The sequence below is a fragment of the Podarcis muralis genome, chromosome 2, assembly GCF_964188315.1.
Source record: "Podarcis muralis chromosome 2, rPodMur119.hap1.1, whole genome shotgun sequence".
Lineage (NCBI taxonomy): Eukaryota > Metazoa > Chordata > Lepidosauria > Squamata > Lacertidae > Podarcis > Podarcis muralis.
The window spans coordinates 22067152-22088550 of NC_135656.1; the positions used below are offsets into that span (position 1 = coordinate 22067152).

Below are 21399 nucleotides of genomic sequence, written 5' to 3' on the forward strand. Positions count from 1 at the left end.
TTGCTGGGAAAGAAATGCTGTGTGTGTCCTATTTCTCCTGGATGTCTCAGCAGGTATCGATACCGTCAACCATGGTATGCTTCTAGGTAGGTTGCCTGAGCTAGAGAATTCCTATGCAGACGAGCAATTTTAGAAGGTAGTGCTGGAGTAATAACTGCTTGAGTCCTCAAGACTGCACCTTAATCCATTTTTTTCCCACTGGAAAGCTCAGGTTCCTTATTTGGCTTGGTTTTGCCAAGTTAGGCTTGTGTATCAACTATGACTCTACATAGACAGGGTTAGCTTGGCTTCAGTTATCGCTACTTGTTAAATCTCCTGTTTGGTTTACTGTAACACATTTTGTGTGGAGGAGCCTTTTGAGTATAGTCCAGGAACTTCATAGAGTTCTGTACATGATTGCTGGGACTGGGTAGTATGAGAATATCACACTGGTAATTTGCCATGCGCTTCTCAGTTTGTTTCCAGGCCAAATTCAACCTGCCGATTTAGACCTTTGTGGCTTGGGACCAGTGTACCAGAAGAATCCCTGGTCTCCATGTGCACATACCCTAACTTTAAAATCTTCATCAAAAGCCCTTCTCCGTGGGGGTCTCAGTGGGCTGACTACTGGGTAAAGGGCCTTTTTGGTGGTGGCACCCTGGCTGCGGAAAGATGCTTGCCTAGTACTTAACTTGCTAGGCAAACACATTTTATTTCCCCAGGCCTTTTCAAAGATTGTGGCTTTAATGTAGTTCTGTCTGAGATGTGGTGTTTATGCTGATCGTAAGCATTAAAAATAAAATTAAATTCAATGTACCTTTTAATTTGTTTCAATATTTGTAGTAAACTGCCAACCTAAGAGCATGGTTATAGCATAGCATAAATTATTTTAAATAAATGTGACCCATAATTTGGTGTTAACATTTTCATCATGCAGACTCACGGGCCCACCCACTCCCACAAGCACTATATCAGAAGCAGTGTGTCCCCGCACTGCCCAACAACAGTTGCTCCCCAACAGATTCATTGGAGGTTAATAACGTGCACTGCTTTGCTGTCCTATCTGTCTTCCAGGTAATGCTGAGTAATTTGTTTGGAATGTTAGGTCGCTGTGTGCTTCAGTGATGATAATATCGGGAAACCTGAAAATGTTTCCCTTCTGACCTTGTTTGGTTTTTTTTTAGATGCAGAGCAGCATCTTAAAAGGTTGATCAGGCTTGCTGAATTCCATCTCCTTACATGATTGATGTTCGCCTCTGTTGTTTGACACTCGCAAGAGCTGCTGCTGTGTCAACACTTGCTCCATTGCATGGTAGTCGGTATCCTGTTCCTGCTTGGTATCCTGAGGTTCATGTGGGAGCTTCAGGACGCATGCAATTTTTCAGTTAAATGCTGTGGGGGTTTTTTTTTTTGTCATATTGCCGTGCCAGTGCAAGAAGATCCTGGACTTTGTTGATGTATAAGACTGTCTGTATTGTTGCCATGCAACCCCTCTGCCCACATAGCATGTCTACTTCTATTGTGTGTGTCTTCGTATCACATTTAAAAAAAATACAGTTCAGGGTTACCCTGAGCTGCTGCACTGGTACAATAGCCTGGGTCAGTGGTTTTCAGCCAGTGTGCCCTGACACCCTGGTGTGCCTTGAATGATGGTCAGGGGTGCTGCAGGCAACACTGACCTCTGCCCCCCTTTCCTTCCTTCCTTCCCTCCCTCCCTCCTCTGATGCCCTCTCACATTTCTGCCTCCCCAAGGCTTGCACAGCTGTTTGTTGCAGCAGCCCTGGCTGCAAGCTCCTGGTGCCTCTGGGGCTGGCCAGGGGGTGCTGACTGCCAGGACCTGAAGCAGCCCCGGAGTAAGCAAGCAAGTGGGCGAAGGAGCCCAGGCAGCCAGTCCACCAGCCCTTGCTGTTGGGCACAGACAGACAAGTGGGAGGCCGGGTGGGCAGGAGCTGCACTGGCCTTTCTTGTGCTTGCTGTGTGCAAGGCCTGCCTGGGAGCTGAGTGCCCGGTGCTGAAGGGGAGCCCTTCCGCCATAACAGCGCCCACTGCTGCCCCTGCTGCCTCCCAAGGTAAGGTGCTGGCCTCATGTTCACCTTTGACCAGTCTCTGTTAGGCCACTAAGGCTGGGGGCATCCTCTTCCCAGGCCCTTGGGGGGCAGTGTGAGGAGGCACCTCTCTTTGGGGCAGAGTGGGGGAAGCTAAGAGACCAGGGGCGGTTGTGGCTGCTGCCCAGAGGACTCCCAAGGAGAGGGGAGAGAAGAGGAGGCTGAGGGAACACTGCACAAAGGGGTGAGAGGCTGCCACCTCTGCAGGCAAGGGGTGACATAACTGGGCTCCTGAGCCCCACAGAAGTGCCGCAGAAAGAATGTGGTTGGTCAAGGAAGCTGTGGACTCAAAGGTTGAAATCTGGCCTGGGTGATTTGTAGCCCTGGGGCAATACCTTGCATTGCGTTCACTTCGCGGAAGGTGGATCAGGATCTACTGTCAGATCTCTGGTAGCTTATAAGTGCTTCTCTCTGTACCTGGCTCCAGTTGGTGAACCTGGGGGGTTCTAGCAGAAAACGCAACAGATCCTGCAAGGCTGAAATTTGCCCAGTGTGGCTGATATTTCCCAGTTGGAAGTATCTTGTAGGGAGCAACAATAACTCTAAGGAAAAGGTCTGCATTAACCTGATAAGACTTTCTCATTTCCGAGATGCGGACACAGTCTGGAGCAAAAAGGAGATATGCAAAGGTCCAGCTGGGTTTCTTTTCACTGAAGCTTTTCAGTTATTGCTTTCCTTAAAAAAAAATAAATGCTGATCTGTCTTAACTATTGCAAAAGGATGCATGTAAACATCATCATGCAGAGGTTGGGAGGCGATGCATGTTTAAAATAATTGGACTACTTCTGAAGGTTTTATTCCCTAAGTTTTGTCACTTGGGGGGGAAAGCCCTTATTTCAAAAGTGAAAGGAACTTCAAGGGCTTCTGAAGCCACTGTGTTCTACTTTTAATGTGCTAATGTTCTTAATTCTTCGAGCCTAGAGGGGATTCTGCACACTGGCCCTGTTTCTCTCTTGCTGTACCTGAAATCTGGAAACTTCACCATATATCTCGGCTTGAATTCCAAGACAGTGAGAATTTCTCACTCCCAGGAAGCTATAATATTGCCATAATGTGCTATACAATTGAGTTCTAGTACAAAAGCATGTGAACAGACACAGACCTCAAAAAAGAGTTGAATGTTTGATTTCCACCAAAAGCTGTTCCCCAGTTCCATGTAACACATGGCTGGCAAACGCTCACAGGGTATAGATAATAATAAAAAAAGAGTTGATTTGATCTGCCCCCCGATTCATGTTCCCTGTGGATGCTTATGATCTCCTCCTCACCTCTTAAAGTAGCATAACACTACCTATATTGACGTGGGAGGTCTGCTGCCTTAGGGAAGTCCAGGCAGTAAGGTTGATTCCCCCAAATGTGCCACTCCACAATAAACGTCCTTACTTGCCTTTCTACTAAAAGGCAGTAGCTTTCTAGGCTTGAAGAGGGATCTGTGATAGTGTAAGGATATTGTAGACTTTTTCTGCAACATGACTCACAGATTGAGGGAAGAAGAAGAAGAAGAAGAAGAGTTTGGATTTGATATCCCGCCTTTCACTCCCTTTTAAGGAGTCTCAAAGCGGCTCACATTCTCCTTTCCCTTCCTCCCCCACAACAAACACTCTGTGAGGTGAGTGGGGCTGAGAGACTTCAAAGAAGTGTGACTGGCCCAAGGTCACCCAGCAGCTGCATGTGGAGGAGCGCAGACGCGAACCCGGTTCACCAGATTACGAGACTACCGCTCTTAACCACTACACCACACTGGAGCTGTTACAGGTAGAGGCATTGCTCCAGCGGGGGACGTCACCCCATCTAGAACCCCTAACCTGTTTTTTAGGTTATGGGTTATGTTTGATGCAGTGAACAGTGATGAAGCAGAAATTAGAAGTACTGGGCAGCGCTTCTGAGATCAGACAAGGGTTGCCATATTTCAAGAGATAAAAATCCGGACACAATTTTATTTTATTTTTTTAAAACCAGGACATTTGCTTTAGAATTTAAAATTGCTCCCAGATGGGCATGTAGGACCCCCAAAAGAGGACATGCCCAGGAATTCCCGGACGTATAGCAACCCTAGTTCAGGGTGGTTATGACTGTAGCCAGAGCTCTGTAGCTCTGTTGCAGCAGCTATCTTCTGAACTCATTCCTGAGAAAGCACCAAGAAGAACTGAATCTTCCGTTCTGTTTAGATGGCCTCGATGGCTAAACGGTGGAAGCCAGCTGGTCTCCTTGAGCAGCTTTCAACTGAGGATGAATTCTCTTCAGTGAGTGGTGGCTTTTCCCTCTCAAGGCTTCCATCTGCTCTGGAATGTTTGCATGACACGTTTACTTCTGCAGTTGCATAACTCCAAGGAGGCAGGGTAAAGATGTAAATGGGGTAATTGCTTTCCCTGGAAGGTGAGTGTAGTTCAGTGTTTGCCAGGAGGGAGGCTTCTGAAGTAAGCACATAATGCATAATAAAGCCAAGGAATCCATTGTCACAAAACGCTATGGATGCCCATTAGCCAAAATTGACCTTTTAAAATAGCACTGTATTGACTTTCATTTAGAAAATACTTGTATATGTGACTTTAGAAGATGCCTCGGCCTCTCTACTTGGTTGCCTAAAAGTGTAGTTATAATGGTGGAGTTTCTATAGTCACACATTAAGCATTGTATGTATTGCTTCTCACCTTAAAAAGGTAAAGGTACCCCTGCCCGTACGGGCCAGTCTTGACAGACTCTGGGGTTGTGCGCCCATTTCACTCTAGAGGCCGGGGGCCAGCGCTGTCCGGAGACACTTCCGGGTCACGTGGCCAGCGTGACAAGCTGCATCTGGCGAGCCAGCGCAGCACACGGAAACGCTGTTTACCTTCCCGCCAGTAAGCGGTCCCTATTTATCTACTTGCACCTGGGGGTGCTTTCGAACTGCTAGGTTGGCAGGCGCTGGGACTGAGCAGCGGGAGCGCACCCCGCCGCGGGGATTCGAACCGCCGACCTTTCGATCGGCAAGCCCTAGGCGCTGAGGCTTTTACCCACAGCGCCACCCGCGTCCTGCTTCTCACCTTAGATGTGCATAAAAGAGTTCATCGACATACTATCCCATTGTAGAAAAGTTCCATTTCGCTGTGGTTTCTATTTAAGGACCTGTTTGTTCTGTCAGTGATAGCCTCCTGTTGTGGTGCTACAGTCATTGGAGTTCTGTCCTAAGTGCTTAGAATTCCCTCTGCATGTAGGGGACTCAAAATGTAACTGCTAGAAGACATATAATGCTGTTTGCTGAAGTTAAGTGGGTCTGGTCAGTGCCTAGATAGGAAACTGCATGGGAAATACTGTACTTGTACATCACAAGTTCTATCATAGAAGAAAGGCAGAATACAGTGGTACCTCTGGTTACGTACTTAATTCATTCCGGAGGTCCGTTCTTAACCTGAAACTGTTCTTAACCTGAAGCACCACTTTAGCTAATGGGGCCTCCCGCTGCTGCTGCGCTGCCGGAGAACAATTTCTGTTCTCATCCTGAAGCAAAGTTCTTAACCCGAGGTACTACAGTGGTACCTCTAGATGCGAACGGGATCCGTTCCGGAGCCCCATTCGCATCTAGAAGCAAACGTAACCCGTGTCTGCGCGTGCGCAGGTCACGTTTCGGCACTTCTGTGCATGCATGTGATGTCATTTTGAGCGTCTGTGCATGCGCAAGCGGCGAAACCCGAAACACATTCAACCCGAGATATGACTGTATTTCTGGGTTAGCGGAGTATGTAATCCGAAGCGTATGTAACCCGAGGTACCACTGTATGAATAAGTAAGGGTTTTGTAAATTTATAAATTCCTGGGGGCGGTGGTTTGTTTTTTGTTTTTTTGCTTTTATGTCATAGATATACAGATGGCTGGCAGCTGTGTGCAGAGAGATGCACTAAAATAAAGTTTGTGGGCAGGTAATCTTTGTGGATGTGCACTAGTCCTGTTTTCACAGAGGATCCTTGTCCAGTGCCTTGGATTAAGAGGGAATGGACATCACAGAGAACAGAGCTTTGGGCAGATCCTTGTTGTAACTCAGCATGGCAATTCATAAGTTTTCCAATAAAGAAAGAGGATGTGTTGCCAGTGTTCAGTTAGTACTTGCGTGTCCTTTAGACATCGCTCTAGCTGAGTGTGAGCTACTTTTCCGTTAGAAGATTCCACATGGCTCAGGACTCAGTGACACATGCAGTCCACCCTGGCCAAATGCTTCCATTATTCCAACACAGAACCCAGTTCCCTGGGACCTTTTCCTACTGGGGTTTTGTCTAGAAGATATGTGAGTAACTAGCTCAAGAGAATCGATGTGGCTCCTGTGTCCTTTTCATGCCAAAATTAAACAAGAAGTGAGTTTCTAGGACTCAGATACCAATAGCTGAATCATTCGGTGAACATAATTTCTTAAATGTCTAAAATGGGAATGATCAGAACAGCACAAACGTCCATTATAGATCCATAAAGTCCTGGGACTGGACCGCTGAATGAAGAGAGGAATGGCTCAAACTGCTTCGTAACTAGCTGGAATTGCCAGTTTCTGTTCACACTATTTTTACGGAGCGTCTAGTTGACAGTGTTGTCAAATTATTGCAGCCTGGTGGGGTTTTTTTGTCCAGAACCGATTTGTGGAGGCAGCTTTGTTTCTTGTTTGCGATAAAACAAAATTGCAGCACCAGCTTGTCATAGCACCAGCTTGTCCAGTGTTGCACAGCATGTGGAGAGGCATACAACTATAGTGGTGCCCCGCAAGACGAATGCCTCGCAAGACGGAAAACCTGCTAGACGAAAGGGTTTTCCGTTTGCGATGCGCTTCGCAAGACGAATTTCCCTATTGCCATTTCCCCCCCGCTTCCCCCCCCCTTTTTCTAAGCTGCTAATCCGTTAATAGCCTTTTAGCAGCTCTGCCGCTAAGCCTTTAATAGCCGCTAAACCGCTAATAGCGCTAATCCGCTTAGCCGCTAATGGGGTTGCTTCGCAAGACGAAAAAACCGCTAGACGAAGAGAATCGCAGAACGGATTCTTTTCGTCTTGCGAGGCACCACTGTACATCCATTTCATTATTGATGGAAGATCAAAGGTTGACTTCCACATTTATTTATTTATAATATATTCCTTCCCATTAAAAAAAGAAAGAAAATAAAATACATAGTGGTTTTAAAAATTGCTACAAGAAATTAAAATTACAGTAGAAAATAGTGCAACAGCTTTAATAAAACCAACCCAAGGTCGCAACAAATATTGAAGGCAAGCGGAGGACTTACTTGCCCATATAAGATTCAGATAAGCACTGATTTGGGTATGGTAGAGAATCTCATACCATAATCCACTAAATCTGAATGGCACGTAGTTGGGGCAGGGTGAACATGAGGTTAGGACTATGTGGATGCATCAGCGGAAGCAATCTGGCACTCTTACAAGTGCAGCTGTACAGGTTTGACCCCACTGCTGCCCAATCCCTGCCTTCAGGTTGTTAAGGTAAGTGTCATTGACCCGGTTGTCAGGAGGATGAGTCTATGGCACTACCCCACCACGCCGGCTGTTCTCGTATTTCCCCTCTGCTTTGCTCTTCTTGCAGAGAAAAGAGCTGCAATTGCACACTTCTCATAGCATCAAGCCCTCATTTTCCTCCCTGCTGCTCCCTACTGAACAGCTGATGGGCAGGATGAGACCCAGAGGCTCAAATGGCTGTAGGCAGTACCAAGGTTGCAGGAAGGGGTTCCCCAACCTGCTATATACCGGCCACTTTTAAACTTCTTACGTGGCTACTCCAACCATACTGAGAGTCAGCTTGTTGAGTGACTTCTTAAGCAAGGGTTACGGACAACCAGAAATATGATTAGACAAGAGAAAGTACTTCTTCGGACCATGCATACTTTAAACCATGGTATTTTGCTGCCATAAGATGTGATGATGGCTGCTAACTTTGATAACTTCAACCAGGAGTGAGACGAATTCACGAGGGATAAGACTCTAGTCATAATTGCTGCTTCCTTTGTCCTGAATGAGAGGCAGCATGCCTCTGAAGACCAGTTTCTGGCAAACAACAGCAGGAGAGGACCGTTCCACTTCTTTCCTGCTTTTGGGCTTCCCATAAGCACTCTGGGAAGTGTGATGAGCCTTTGGTCGGATGCAGCCGAGCTCTTATTGTAAGTTTGGGTTGATATGTTTGGCTTAACACCCTCTTCATGGACTCTCATTCGTGATGTGGAGTTTTTCAAGCATTCACTATGCAGTAAGCAGTGGCTTGATTCTGTCCTTAGTCTGTACATTAATGGAGATAGAGATTGACTCTGTGTCCTTACGCTTTCTAATAACGTTGGAGCTTTTTGCTTTCAAGCGTACTACCCTTAATAACTTTACAGTATGCTGTTAATCCATTTGGTCCTGCACTTTTCACGCTTGCTTTTTTTAAAAAAAAATATGCCTCTTCCCAGACCTGAGACCTTGGGTTACCATAAACACCTCCTTCCACCCCCACCTGCTTATCAAGTTAGAAAGGCTTGCTTTGAAAAAGTCAAAGAACCATTGGCCTAAACCATTTGCTACTGATGGGGTGGATGAGTTAAAAACTCCCCTTGGTAAGCGATATACTTTTTATACTTGGGAATTTACTTCCTGATATTAACCTAAACCTAGCTGCAGTTGAGTATCGTTCTCCTTTGCCTTTGTCTTCCGTATTTGGAAGCTATGATCCATCAGCGTCCTCGCTTCGCATTCAGATGTAAGTACATCACTTGACTTTTCCCTGGAGAACTTGCATTCTTCCTTCCTCTTTATACTAATTCTTTGTTTCCCCTGTGTTCTGCGAACTGCACCTAAATTAGATCCTTAAGCCAAAATATATCTCGGGAAATTGTTGCTCTTAATTGTTTTTTCCCAGTGAGTTCTCATTTATGAGCTTACTGGTAGTCAATTACAGTGTGAATTCAAAGTGGTAAAACTTGTGGTTGTTTGCACTTATTTTTATTTTTTAAAAAAAACATTAAGTGTAATGGGGGGAAGGCATTTGAATGTATAAAATGTTCATAATATGTTCATTATCTCTGTGGGGTGCTAAGTACCAAGATATATACTGTTATTCCAGTCTGATCTTTGAAAATGCCTGTTTCTTGACTGCTCAGTAATGCGATGTGTCGGTTTTCAGTCTCATTTTCCAAAGAACGATTGCTTTTCATTGATAAAAGCTGCACTTCTGGATTTGGGGCTCAGAATTACCTGTGTGCTGTACCTTCTACACACCAGCATCAATTTTAGTTCAGACTGAACCCAGAAGAGCGGATGACAGCAGAGAGTCTGTTTTATTGAAAATGAATTGCATTGGACAGTTGTTACTGTACCTTGCCACTGAAGGATTCAAATTTAGCAGTGGCCTGTGGCCACTTGTGTTCTAGACCAATGAAGTTTGAATCTGGTCTTTCCTCATCAGATGTAAGACTGACAGCTGCTCCTTCCTTGCAACCTTTTGAAGCAGTGTTTAGCTTCTGTTTCGTGAACTAACACCGTTTGACAGCCTCCTCCTTTAAAGGGCAGCTGAATACAGACACAAGGACAGAAAAACCTACCAAAATTAACTGCATGGGCCCCACTTTATGAGAGTTGTTTGCTGGTGTGTGTGTATATATATATACTGTACACATATACATATATATGCCCTGCCTTTTATTTCCAGTAAAATGGGTGCGTATGTGTCAAAGTAGCTTTTCTCTTTCTTTTGTTGTGCCAAGCCACAAATTGGAAGATTGCACTCCCAGGTTATCATCTGATATCGTATTGGTTATATAAATAATATTGATATAATTATAGATATAGGCTGGATTTTTTTAAAAAAATAGTAAAATGTTAAGAGACAAATTGGATTTTTTAAAAGCTCATTAAAATACTTCCATGGTAATGATCCACGATTATATCGATATAGGAAACTGCCTTACTCTGAGTCAGACCATTGATCACTCTAACTCAGTATTGACTAGCACTGATTGGCGACTGCTTTCCAGGGCTTCAGAGAGGAGATTTCCCACCCTTCCTGAGGAGGCTGGAGATTGAACCTGGGATCTTTTGCATACATTTCAAATGCTCTGCCAGTGAATTATGGCCCTTTGCCATTGTGGCCTCAGTCCTGAAAAGTAGCTTAGTTAAATTTTGTATTTTAGGATGTAAAACCAGGGGGTGGGGTAGGATCTCGCCAAAAGGTTCCTGCTTTGGTTTATATCTGCTATTCTGATAGATCTTTGTCTCTTTTTCTTTAGAAGAGTGTTGTAAAGATGGATATAGAGGACTGCAATGGACGCTCTTACATATCCGGTATGTTCTTATTTTGCTTTTCGCAGATCTCGATTTGTTTATTTTTATTTTTAGATGCCGTTTTGTCTTTAATACATAGTGCAAAAGACAGAATAGGACTTCTGCATTTTGGTCACAATAAACTTTTGGTTCGGCACTGGAATATTCAGCATGCCTCAGGTTTTGAGGAGCAACATGGCTCCCTGCCCCCCAGCTTCCTGACATGACCTGCTTTCTTAGAGAGATGCACCCTTGGGGAGCTACTTCCAGCATTTTCGTCTTGCTTCAAGATCTCAGGGGTGGACACAGGGGAGAATAGCCTCCCCACCACCACCTTTCAGTCTCTTACCAGTGATAGTTGCTCCATGGACCTGACTGGGGATGGAGTCATCACCTAAGGGAGTGTAACAGCCAGCCTCTGTTCTGATCAGCTGAACAGTGTCCTGGCGATTCATGGCCTCTGCCCTCCTTACCCATATTCAGCTCAGAGCAGTGCTCCAAAGTGCAACTTGAGACAAGAAGCCATGCCCTGCCAGGTCATTGCACATTGATCTTGTGGCATGCAGTCTTCTCCCTGGCTGCAGTTGGCCTGGAGCAACCCTCCAAATTCAGCTCAACCTCAAATGGATGGCCATGTCTTACTAAGTTACTGTTCGGTGCCTGCGAAAAATGCTAGAGCTCTGTATCTGCCCACCTGCCAAATTCGGCAGGTGTTTTAGCTGTTAAATATACCTGAGACTTGCAACATAGTTAAGACTCACACGCACTGCAATTAAATCAGTTTGAGGATATTTGATTCATCAAAAATTTAGAGCAAATCCTTACGTATCATACTGAAGGAAAAGCGAACTTTTGGCATCCCTTTAAATTCCGTCTGTTTCTGCTTGTTTCAGTTAGCTTGACCATAGGCAGTATTTTTGTGTGATGACTGTTTCATTAAATACGAGTACAGAAAGAGTTTGGCGATTGATAGTAAAATTGTTTCACTTAATATGGTGGTTACCTTATAGCTGGGAAAGATAACTGGAAAAGTTTCTTCCAATTAATCCTTAAGCATAGTTGGATGCTTCTACCTTATTTAAAATATACCTTATTTAAAATATCTTGTCCCTGATCACATTCTCTTTCAGAAGATAAGTAGGGCTAAGTTATAGTCCCACTCCATTTTGCCTTGGTCATACGGCACCTGGAGGACTGTGTACAGTTCTGGGCACCACAATTTAAGAAGGATATTGACAAGCTGGAACATGTGCTGTATGCCGGCTCCCTCGGCCAATAAAGCGAGATGAGCGCCGCAACCCCAGAGTCAGCCACGACTGGACCTAATGGTCAGGGGTCCCTTTACCTTTACCTTTATGCATAGGATAGGACAGCCTAATAGAGGAAGGTAGGGAAGGTAGAAAATATATTAGTTGGTTCTGTTTGTATAGCACTCCTATAGGATTTCAATAATTTACTCAAGCGGTTTTTTAAAAGCCTCTGAGGGATTGTTTGCGGTAGACACTAAAATAAAACCAGACACTGGTTTTGAAGAAAAAGAAGTCAAAAGTGAATGATCTTATTTTGTTGGCTGTTTCTCTTTGGAAGAACAGAGCATAGAGTCCTCATTAAACAGGAAAAAACAGAGCCGTGAAGTAATTATGAATGAGGGAAAGATCATCAAAGCTACTTGCATACAAATACATTGGTGTAAATAAACATATTGACTGACTACAGTTCAGAGTGGGCCACTGGAATAATGAGTTGACTTCTTTGTATTGAAAGCCCCACTAAATTGAAGTGAAGGAGTATGTTTGATGGGGATGTATACCCACCCAATAAATGTCATCCTCTAGCTCATAGCCAGGTACACAAGCTCATATTTTGTCCTGGACAAAGGTTGTTGGTGAAGCTATAAGTATATCAACAGTTACCAGAGTTACAAGGAGCAGACTGACCTGATGGTAGCCAGAATTGTGAAATGATGGCTAGAATATGCAACATGCGAAGGAACAAGACAATCTCATTAGGTAACTACAGTGATACCTTGGTTCTCAAACTTAATCCGTTCCAGGAGTCCGTTTGACTCCCGAAACGGTTTGAAAACCAAGGTGCAGCTTCTAATTGGCTGCAGGAGCTTCCTGCACTCAATCGAAAGCTGTGTCAGATGTTTGGCTTCCGAAAAATGTTCGCAAACCAGAACACTCACTTCCGGCTTTGCGGCGTTTGGGAGCCAAGCCATTTGAGTACCAAGATACCACTGTACTTGTAACAGACACTGTTTGGATTTAACAATCTTCAGGAGATATATGCAGTAGTGCCTTGAAGTTTAAAGATTGTATATTTGTTACATATCTTTTTAAAAAAAACAAAACCAGTCACTATCAGGTGAAGTGCATGTTATGAGGCTAAGGATGAAATAAGAACCTTTGTTCAACTATAAAAGTGTTGAGAGTGAGGGAAATCAATGACTTATATGCCACCAATCGCAGTAATCAGTAGGCTGTGTCTAACTGTGCAGAATCAAATGCATATTTTGTGTGGCTGGTTTGTGAAATGCTGCTTTGCCTTTCATTCTTTAATGCTGGTAAATCATCCAGGCTGTTAAGGCCAAATTTACAATACACCCCAGGAGGATGGAGTTTGTTAAAAGAGACCTAGTGGGGATCTGATTATGGGAACAAGATGCAAAGTACTAATTGTTTTGGAGAAATCCATATTTAGTCATCATTTTTTTAAAAAAAAAAACAACAACAACCCTAGAGGGCTGTGAGAACATCCTATGATAATAAAACTGAGAAATAAAGGAAACTCTATGGGCTTACGTGTGGTAGGTGTTTTCTTGCTGTGTATGAATTCATAAAGAGATAGCGTATATGCAATATTAGATCCTAAGGATTGTCATTCAAGCCATGGCTGATATCCTCTGCAGCCACAGATGCTGACTCTGAAAGCCTTTTCCCCTACAATGTACAGTCCAGGAGCTTCATAATCTGAAACATTTTCAGTCTTATCTGTTTTTCCCTTTTCTGCTGAGCTCTCGGTTATGCTTATGACATTAGTGTGACATGCAGATTGGGAATAGGCTGCTGACAAGGTGAGCAGAGCTAATCAAGGAAGCTGGTAGAGATGTTGATCAGTTTGCCTGTTGATGGGGAAATATTCAAGAGATATTCAATATTCAAGTGGTCATTCCTCTTCAGATGCTTAACTGCCTCTTGTTGTGAGTATGGTCCTAACCTTTATAGTGTGGGCAGTGGCGTAGCGTGGGTTGTCAGCACCCGGGGCAAGTCAAGTAATTTGCGCCCCCAACCCGTGGATTTGCGCCCCCTAACCTGTGGATTTGCCCTAACCCCAGATGTTGCGCCCGGTGCGGCCGGCCCCCCCTGCACCCCCCACGCTACGCCACTGGGTGTGGGGACAGTCATATTTAGGGATTTTACTTAACAACAACCTTTCAGACTGATGCTGCAGGACCTGAAAAAGACTTTTCGCCATCAGTAGGTCCACAAGTATGCTTTCCAGCTTTCCAGTGGCAGGAGTAATCTTTTAATCTGGCAAGAGGTCTAGACGAGAGGCACTCTGAAAGGAGGAAGAGGTCTCACTGCTTTCAGAACATTTATAAAGCTCAGCATGAATAAGGAAGGAGGCTCTGCCCCCCAGTGGGGTGAGCAATAGCAAAGGTCGACAGCACCCACAAATTGTGGCTGACCAAGGCCAGCTGAAAGTTATGGGCTCCTGTTCTCAGTTCATTTAAAGCCAAGAATATTCTCCGGTTTCTTCAGATAATGGGGAATGATCCGCGTAAACCCATTGCCATCCATAAGTAAGCCCATGAGTCTACTCTGGGAATGACTTGCATTAACTCAGGGAATCTACTCATCACCTTCTTAGACTTGTTGTCTCATCCTGTTCCCAAATGTTGTTGGCTTTTTCTAAGACAACAAAGCTAGTTACATTTCCTAGTTTGTTACCCTTTTCCCCAGCTCCCCCCCCCCCTTACTTGAGCTAGAATTGCACAGTTGTGTACTCCTCCTGTTCTTGTATATTCCCATCATGGAAAATATTATTGTACGTGTGTTCCAAACGAGGAAAAGAGATGGAGCTTCAAGTTAGGAATTGCAATTGTGCATGCTCTCTTTTTTATTTGAAAAACTGTCAGAGTGCCCACGATTGCACCTGAGCATTGACAGTTGCTCCTCCTCAACTAGTAGAAAGTGGACAATAGCCTTGATGTTTGGTTCACAGGATTTCCATTAAAGCACACTTCTGCAGCAGGACAGAGAGATGGAAGCACACCAGTCTGTCCTCATTGGCCTGGGATAAAATATGGCAACCGTTATTGTTGGTGTAATCATATCAGGCAGAAGCAGGGAGGATGTATGTTGCAGTGTATACCTAGCAGGTGAGAAACACATTGGACCGTGAAACCAGCACTGATGTGCGGTGAATACATAGTGTAGACAAGGCTAGAAAAATCCCAGAGTCTGACCATTGAAAAATTCAAAGCTGGAATTCAGCTTTTTTTTTTCCCCCCACTCTCTACAGTGCTGACTTGAAGACTTAGGTCCTGGTTCCAATGAGTTTGTTTGTTTGTTTGTTTGTTTGTTTGTTTGTTTGTAGTACTGAGCTCAGGATTGCGGTTTCTCAAGCAAAGGCCTGTGCTTGGTCTGAAATGGTTAAATACGCAACTTCAAGTTGATTGATCAGTTAAATTGCCTTTAACTATTTAAAAAGTGCCTCTGACTAATTGAGCAGCAGATCTTTAGCATTATTCTTGATTAAAAGCCATGGGTGGTAGGCGCCTTCTTGAAGGCATTTGCTTTTTCTCTCACTTGTGTGCAGGAGGCGATGAATGCTTCAGAGATGATGCCTGCTAGGACACATATGCATAATTTAAAATTTAGACATTTGCTCCCCCCCCCTTTAGAACTATTATTTTTATTATGGAAATTAACTCTGCTGAAGTCGGCTAAAGCTCCTGTAACATGCACTTCTTTCTCCTGATTTTTTTAAGTAGGCGTGATAGAAATACAACAGCTAAGTGCATAATTTTAATCAGAAGATAGCAGTAGCTTGCATTTATACTCCTAATCAAAAACAAAAAAAACATGTTTTCCGCTAAGAGTTTAAGTGATTAAACTCTTAGCGGAAAAGACGGAATGGGGAAAAACTATAGGGTAGGGATTTTAAAAAGAATAATGAACTAGATTTGTGATGTAAACCTTCCCTCAAGATTTTACTTTATCTCCTCAAGGTATTCGAAAGAGCAGGGAAACATTTTCTTTATTCCCCACTCCACACATTCAGTTGATTTTTTTCTCTCTCCTTTGGCTCTTCAATTTACCCAAGTAACGTTTAAATGAAGTACCGGTATGCTGTTTGCGCTGGTCCCGTACCTAATGGTTTTGATCTAGCTATTTGGCCAAGAGAAAACTGGTTAGCCAAAGAAACATGACTACTTTACTGTGAAAGAGTGAGTCAATTGTGTACAATGTGCAGCACACCTTAATAGAAATATATATATTTCTGTTGAATGCAGTGGAGTGTTTCATTGTACTTCTACAGTTTCTCCTGCCACTTTCTGGAGTGTTAAAGGCTCTTTCGGTGGCAGCTCTTATCTTTTCAGAGCAACTGTGAAGCATTCATTCTGTTGCCAAAGTGATGGGGGTTAGGCAACAACTGCGATGTTTTTTCCACGGACTTCCTTGCTCTGTCTAGCCCTGGCAATGTGTGCTGTTGTTTTGTTGTTTTTTTTTTAAAAACCCATCACTAAAGGGATGTCCCCCTGTAGCTGATGGCTCTATTTTCAGAGGCAAGGCATATAAAGCGTTCAGTGGAGCAAGCCAGAATCTCAGCGAAAGGGGACACTGCAGCCGTATGCATTCCTGCTCTAACTGTGCTGCTTGACTGTAAAATGACGGCCGTTTCTCTCACTTCCAGGAATCTCTTCTTCCTGGAAGGTGAGTGGCTGAGTTCACCCTACTGTCGAGATGCAGCCACACACACACACAGTCTGTATTCCAGTGCTGTTTCCAAGGAGTTGGCTGTGATAACACTCCAGGGTATCTTCAGCAAGCTAGAATAATGTAAGTTAAATGGGGAGCGGGGTGGCCGTGTGAAATAACTCCATGCTCTTTTCTGTTTTCATTTACACTTGGCGCCATTTGGGGTGTGTCTGATGCCATGCAGAACAGTGCAGGAAGTGGCTGACTTTCGATGCAAGTAAATTGATCTCTAGAATTCCTTCATCGTCTGTGTCGGGGTGGGGTGGGGGATAGAGTCTGTTCGAAATCAGAAATGCAACTGCAGGCGATCGGTTAGGGATGAGCAATCAAAGGGGAAAGATAAATGTATGTGTTATAAAAGCAGTGGACGAGGCTGTTAAAGACCCACACCCCCTTTTTCCATTTGCTGTTTAGTAAAAGCCTAGGGAGGGGGTCAGGGCCATAATTCCCTGTGTGTTCTGGCAAGGAGCAGAAGAAATCCTTGGTTCGAGTCATTGCTGCTTAAATGTGCTCCGCTGCGAACTGTTTGCTGCTGGTGCCTATTTTGCTTAGCCGTATCACGGCTAACTTCTAATTAAACGATTAATATCCATATTGAGGGGTGTGTGGCTGCTTCTAGGCACTTGCAGAGATAGGCTTACTATGACGCAGACTCTCCTGTTTACCCACCTGAGGAATGACAGCGTTAAGGGAAAGGGTGAAATTCCTTTTTTCAGGATCCAGAAAGTCTTGGCCTTGGGGCCCACCTGGGAGAAGAAAGCAACAACTTTTCCTTAAAGATAAAATGATCACAAGGCACCAGCATTGCATGCTGTGCCTGTGTTAAATTTGACTTCACCTGGTCGGAACAGTCTGTTTCCTTTATCGTGGCAGATCCTGGAATGTGCTAAGCTATGTGGGCATGAGAACAGCAGCTCGTTCAAACTCTGAAGAAAATCACCTGTCTCTGTACTAAAGCCTCTCTGATGAGAATGTCTCCAGACATGCTTCCTGTCTTTTAGAACTTGCTTTTTTCCTAAGTAGATAAGAGTGCTTCCAAACAAGGGGGGCACTAAACAGGAATTGGGGTGAGGGGAGAGTGCCTTGCAGAAAAGACGTTCAGGGGGCAGGCATTGCTACAGTATTTTCATTGCAGTCGTTATGTACTGATCCTGCTTCTCTAAATGCAGTGCAGGGAAGTTGTTCTTATTTTCATCCGAATAAATAGAAAAGCAAAAGTACTCAAGTTGACTCATAAGAAAAAAAGACAACATTAGGAGACAATACCTTTGTACTGAGCAAACTTTCAGGTTCCACAGAACCCTTCACCAGGCTAGAGGGAAGAGCTGGGCTGATGTTTAAATAATGGCTTGAGTCTGTATTTAAGTCAAAGGGTTGTATCCAGAGCTGTTAGTCCGCTCGTGCAAGTTTCCTTGTGAAAGCAGAGGTCTGTTTTCCAGTGTTGCATTTGTTGTTGTTGTTTAGTCGTTTAGTCGTGTCCGACTCTTCGTGACCCCATGGACCAGAGCACGCCAGGCACTCCTGTCTTCCACTGCCTCTCGAAGTTTGGTCAAACTCATGCTGGTAGTTTCGAGAACACTATCCAACCATCTCATCCTCTGTCGTCCCCTTCTCCTTGTGCCCTCCATCTTTTCCAACATCAGGGTCTTTTCCAGGGAGTCTTCTCTTCTCATGAGGTGGCCAGAGTATTGGAGCCTCAGCTTCACGATCTGTCCTTCCAATGAGCACTCAGGGCTGATTTCCTTCAGAATGGAGAGGTTTGATCTTCTTGCAGTCCACGGGACTCTCAAGAGTCTCCTCCAGCACCATAATTTGAAAGCATCAATTCTTCAGCAATCAGCCTTCTTTATGGTCCAGCTCTCACTTCCATACATCACTACTGGGAGAACCATAGCTTTTACTATACGGACCTTTGTTGGCAAGGTGATGTCTCTGCTTTTTAAGATGCTGTCTAGGTTTGTGTTGCATATTAGGGGTAAACCCACGTAGCAGGTCCGCCGATGTAACGATTGCGCAAGAGCTTGCACTAGCACAGGTGTACAAATTGTACTTAAAAATCCAAGCTGTTCGGTTTTTGGAACCTCTCGCACAAGTTAGCCCACTAATGGAACAAGTTCATTGCTAAGTTTCTTTAACTTCACGCTACGTTTGATACAACCCACGGTCCTAAGCTGCAGTGTGGAAGGAGATAGCAGACATTCAGTGGCCATCATTGCTGCACAAGGCCCCAGTGGCATCAAGTGGCGAGGAGTGCCAATTTCCAGCTTTGCCTGGTTTGTCAGCTGCTGCTGTTCAGCCTGGCTACACTTCTGCATACTCTAGTAACCTCCTGTCTTGACAGCTGTAACGCTTCTTTCCTGTGCGCAGGGATTTTCTCGTATGGAGGAGCGTGGACTCCTGTGAGCCCCCACCTGCATTCTGAAATAGGAGAACTGAGACAGATTTTGTCACATCGGTGAGATTTAAGCCCAAGACATTCCTTCCAGTCTCTTCAAAAACCTTCAGCGAGAAACAGTGATAAATGCTGTTTACCAAGCTACCGTCAATTAGCATTCCATGGTTTCTGCTCTGCTTCCCTGCTGCTTTCTACAATGGACTGGTTAAGTTGTAATTATCCTGGATTGCTAAACTGCAGTTTAGCACAGGGGTGGGGAACTGAACGTGGCTGGCAAGCTAAATCCTTCCCGCATGCACACCTGTGGGCCAACTTTGACAGGTGGGCAGCTCTGCCTACCTGTCAACCTCCTGGCGTTATTAATGACCTCCTGGGACAGCTTCAAAAGGGCTTGCTTTAATTAGCTGCTAATTAGCTACAAATAGACAATATGGGACTCCACCAGATCAGCAAGCCCTGATTGGAAAAGAACAGTCCAGAGTTCCCTTGAAGATCCCAGTCGTTTCTAGATTATTCCTTTGGAACCATGCCCTTCTCTGCCCCACATAAGATACCAAGTATGGAGGAAGGTTGGTGTGGTTTGGAGAAAATGGCTTTGTGGGCTAAATTGGGACCTACACTGGGCCTAATGACACACCGACAGGCTGGAGATTCCTTAGCAAGTCAGCGACAAACATTGGGTCTCCCATTTTATGTTAACTTTGGCGTAGTTAGTTATCCTGGTTTATTTAGTTTAAATGAACAAAGTTTATTTAAGAGGGTCCCCCCCCCAATGCATGCAAAAGGAGGTAGGCTGCAATCCTATAGCAAGCCAGGAATGTTATATCCAAAAGGAGCAACATCCTCCCATACCTTCATTTGGCTTCGTTATAAAACATAAAGATGATCATGCCCCATCTTAAACTGAGTCTTTAGATTGAGCACACTTAACTCCTTTAAATTGGTGGAGCTGCAGGCAGATACACCAGTGCAAGTATTTAATATGGGTGTGTAAAGTGCACTGATGTGTCTTGTTTAGTGATTCTGTCCCTCTGTAGTCATGTTAAGTCACTAAACAAGTAGTTTTTTTATTGATAGGTTGTGTTTTCAGTATACAGTGTACAGTACAATGAATTTTTTTTTAATGGGATAATGGGTGGAATATAACATAGCACTAAGTCTCGTAATCTGGGGAACCGGGTTCGCGTCTCCGCTCCTCCACATGCAGCTGCTGGGTGACCTTGGGCCAGTCATACTTCCTTGAAGTCTCTCAGCCTCACTCACCTCACAGAGTGTTTGTTGTGGGGGAGGAAGGGAAAGGAGAATGTTAGCCGCTTTGAGACTCCTTAAAGGGAGTGAAAGGCGGGATATCAAATCCAAACTCTTCTTCTTCTTCTTCTTCTAAGGAGATTGTTGTGTCAGTGCAAGCAATTGACCCATTGAAATTAATAAACATGACTAAGTTAAGTCCATTAATTGCAGTGGGTCTACTCTGAGTAAAACTTAGTTGAATTCCTCTCTCAAGTAAGATTGGGTTGAATCCAATGAAGTTCTTCTCAGACTTGTTGAAATGAATGGACCAAACTTAGCCATGTCCATAAATTCCATTGGTCCTACTTAGAGCATGACTGTTGTTGAATACAACCCACACTCTTTCCAAAATAATGAATGAGGTGGGCATAGGGAGGATGGGTTCTTATTAATGGAAGAAATGGAAACTGCACACTAAAGAGTGCACATTTGGATCATTTAGTTGGGTTAACTTCTCTAAAAGGGCAAGCTGTCAGACTCTAAAAAAAAGTAAAATGCAAGATTCTGCGAACTCCCTAGTGTTGCATGACTTCCATGTACACAGTAGCTAATAAACCGTTAATAAGAACTTTATATGCAACCGATTCATGTTCTTCCCCATAAATAGATAAAGAGAACGAACTAAGCATGTGCTTTTGGTGCATGCTTTCTTCCTCTTGGAAGCAACAGCAAACAACACAGGAATCCATACATGAAGAATGTATTTGTAATCAGTTCACTGTAATATTGTTATCTTGAGCCTGGATTCCGCAGTCTCATATATATATATATATATATATATATATATATATATCAGCTATTCCATGAGACTTCATGTTGAAACTCTTCTGTATGACACATTTCTGTATTCATATTGCGTATTATTTGCACAACAACAAAGCTACGTATATCCTGGCTTTTATTTAAGGTGATTCAAATTTTAAATGGGGATCCCTTTATCCTGTAATTGCCATGTAATGAGATATTTGCACTTCTTTGATGATTCCCAAGTGCTGCTGCATATATTGGTTACAAGCATTCGGGTAGCTTAGAGGCTGCAGGCTTATTTTGACAATGCATGTTATACATGTTAAACCAGTATCGTCATTCTGAAAACATTTATGAATTCAGTCTTATAAATACAAGAAGGCTGCTTTATGTGTGTAATAGAGCTGGTTCTATCAGTATCTGACATCTCTCTTCTGAAATGCTGGTCGGATGTTCATTGTATCTGGGTCTACAATGATAATCATCTGATCATCATAAACTATACGGTGCAAGAACAGGGCACTTATTATATACATGGTTGGGATTTGTTGGGATTCCTCCTGCTAGGTTTTCATTCAGTCAGAGCACCAGTGGAATTTTTTTCATCCAGATTATGTAGGCTGCAAAATCTAGACTTTAC

General features: G+C 43.9%; 1 protein-coding gene across 6 annotated transcripts in view; it reads left to right on the plus strand.

Moving 5' to 3' along the window:
• IKZF4 (IKAROS family zinc finger 4) overlaps nt 1-21399 on the plus strand; it is a 69290-nt gene that overhangs the window by 14209 nt on the left and 33682 nt on the right. For 3 of the 6 annotated variants that reach the window (XM_028712512.2, XM_028712532.2, XM_028712542.2), the window contains exon 2: nt 10307-10361. The exons of 1 other annotated variant lie outside the window; for it this stretch is intronic. In XM_028712512.2, coding sequence (XP_028568345.1) covers nt 10322-10361 — 40 coding nt within the window. In that variant the 5' untranslated portion in view covers nt 10307-10321. Of the gene's footprint in view, nt 1-10306; nt 10362-14705; nt 14725-16262; nt 16409-21399 lie in introns of those variants that run through there. 2 more of the 6 variants (XM_077924009.1, XM_028712562.2) reach the window with 2 other exon arrangements.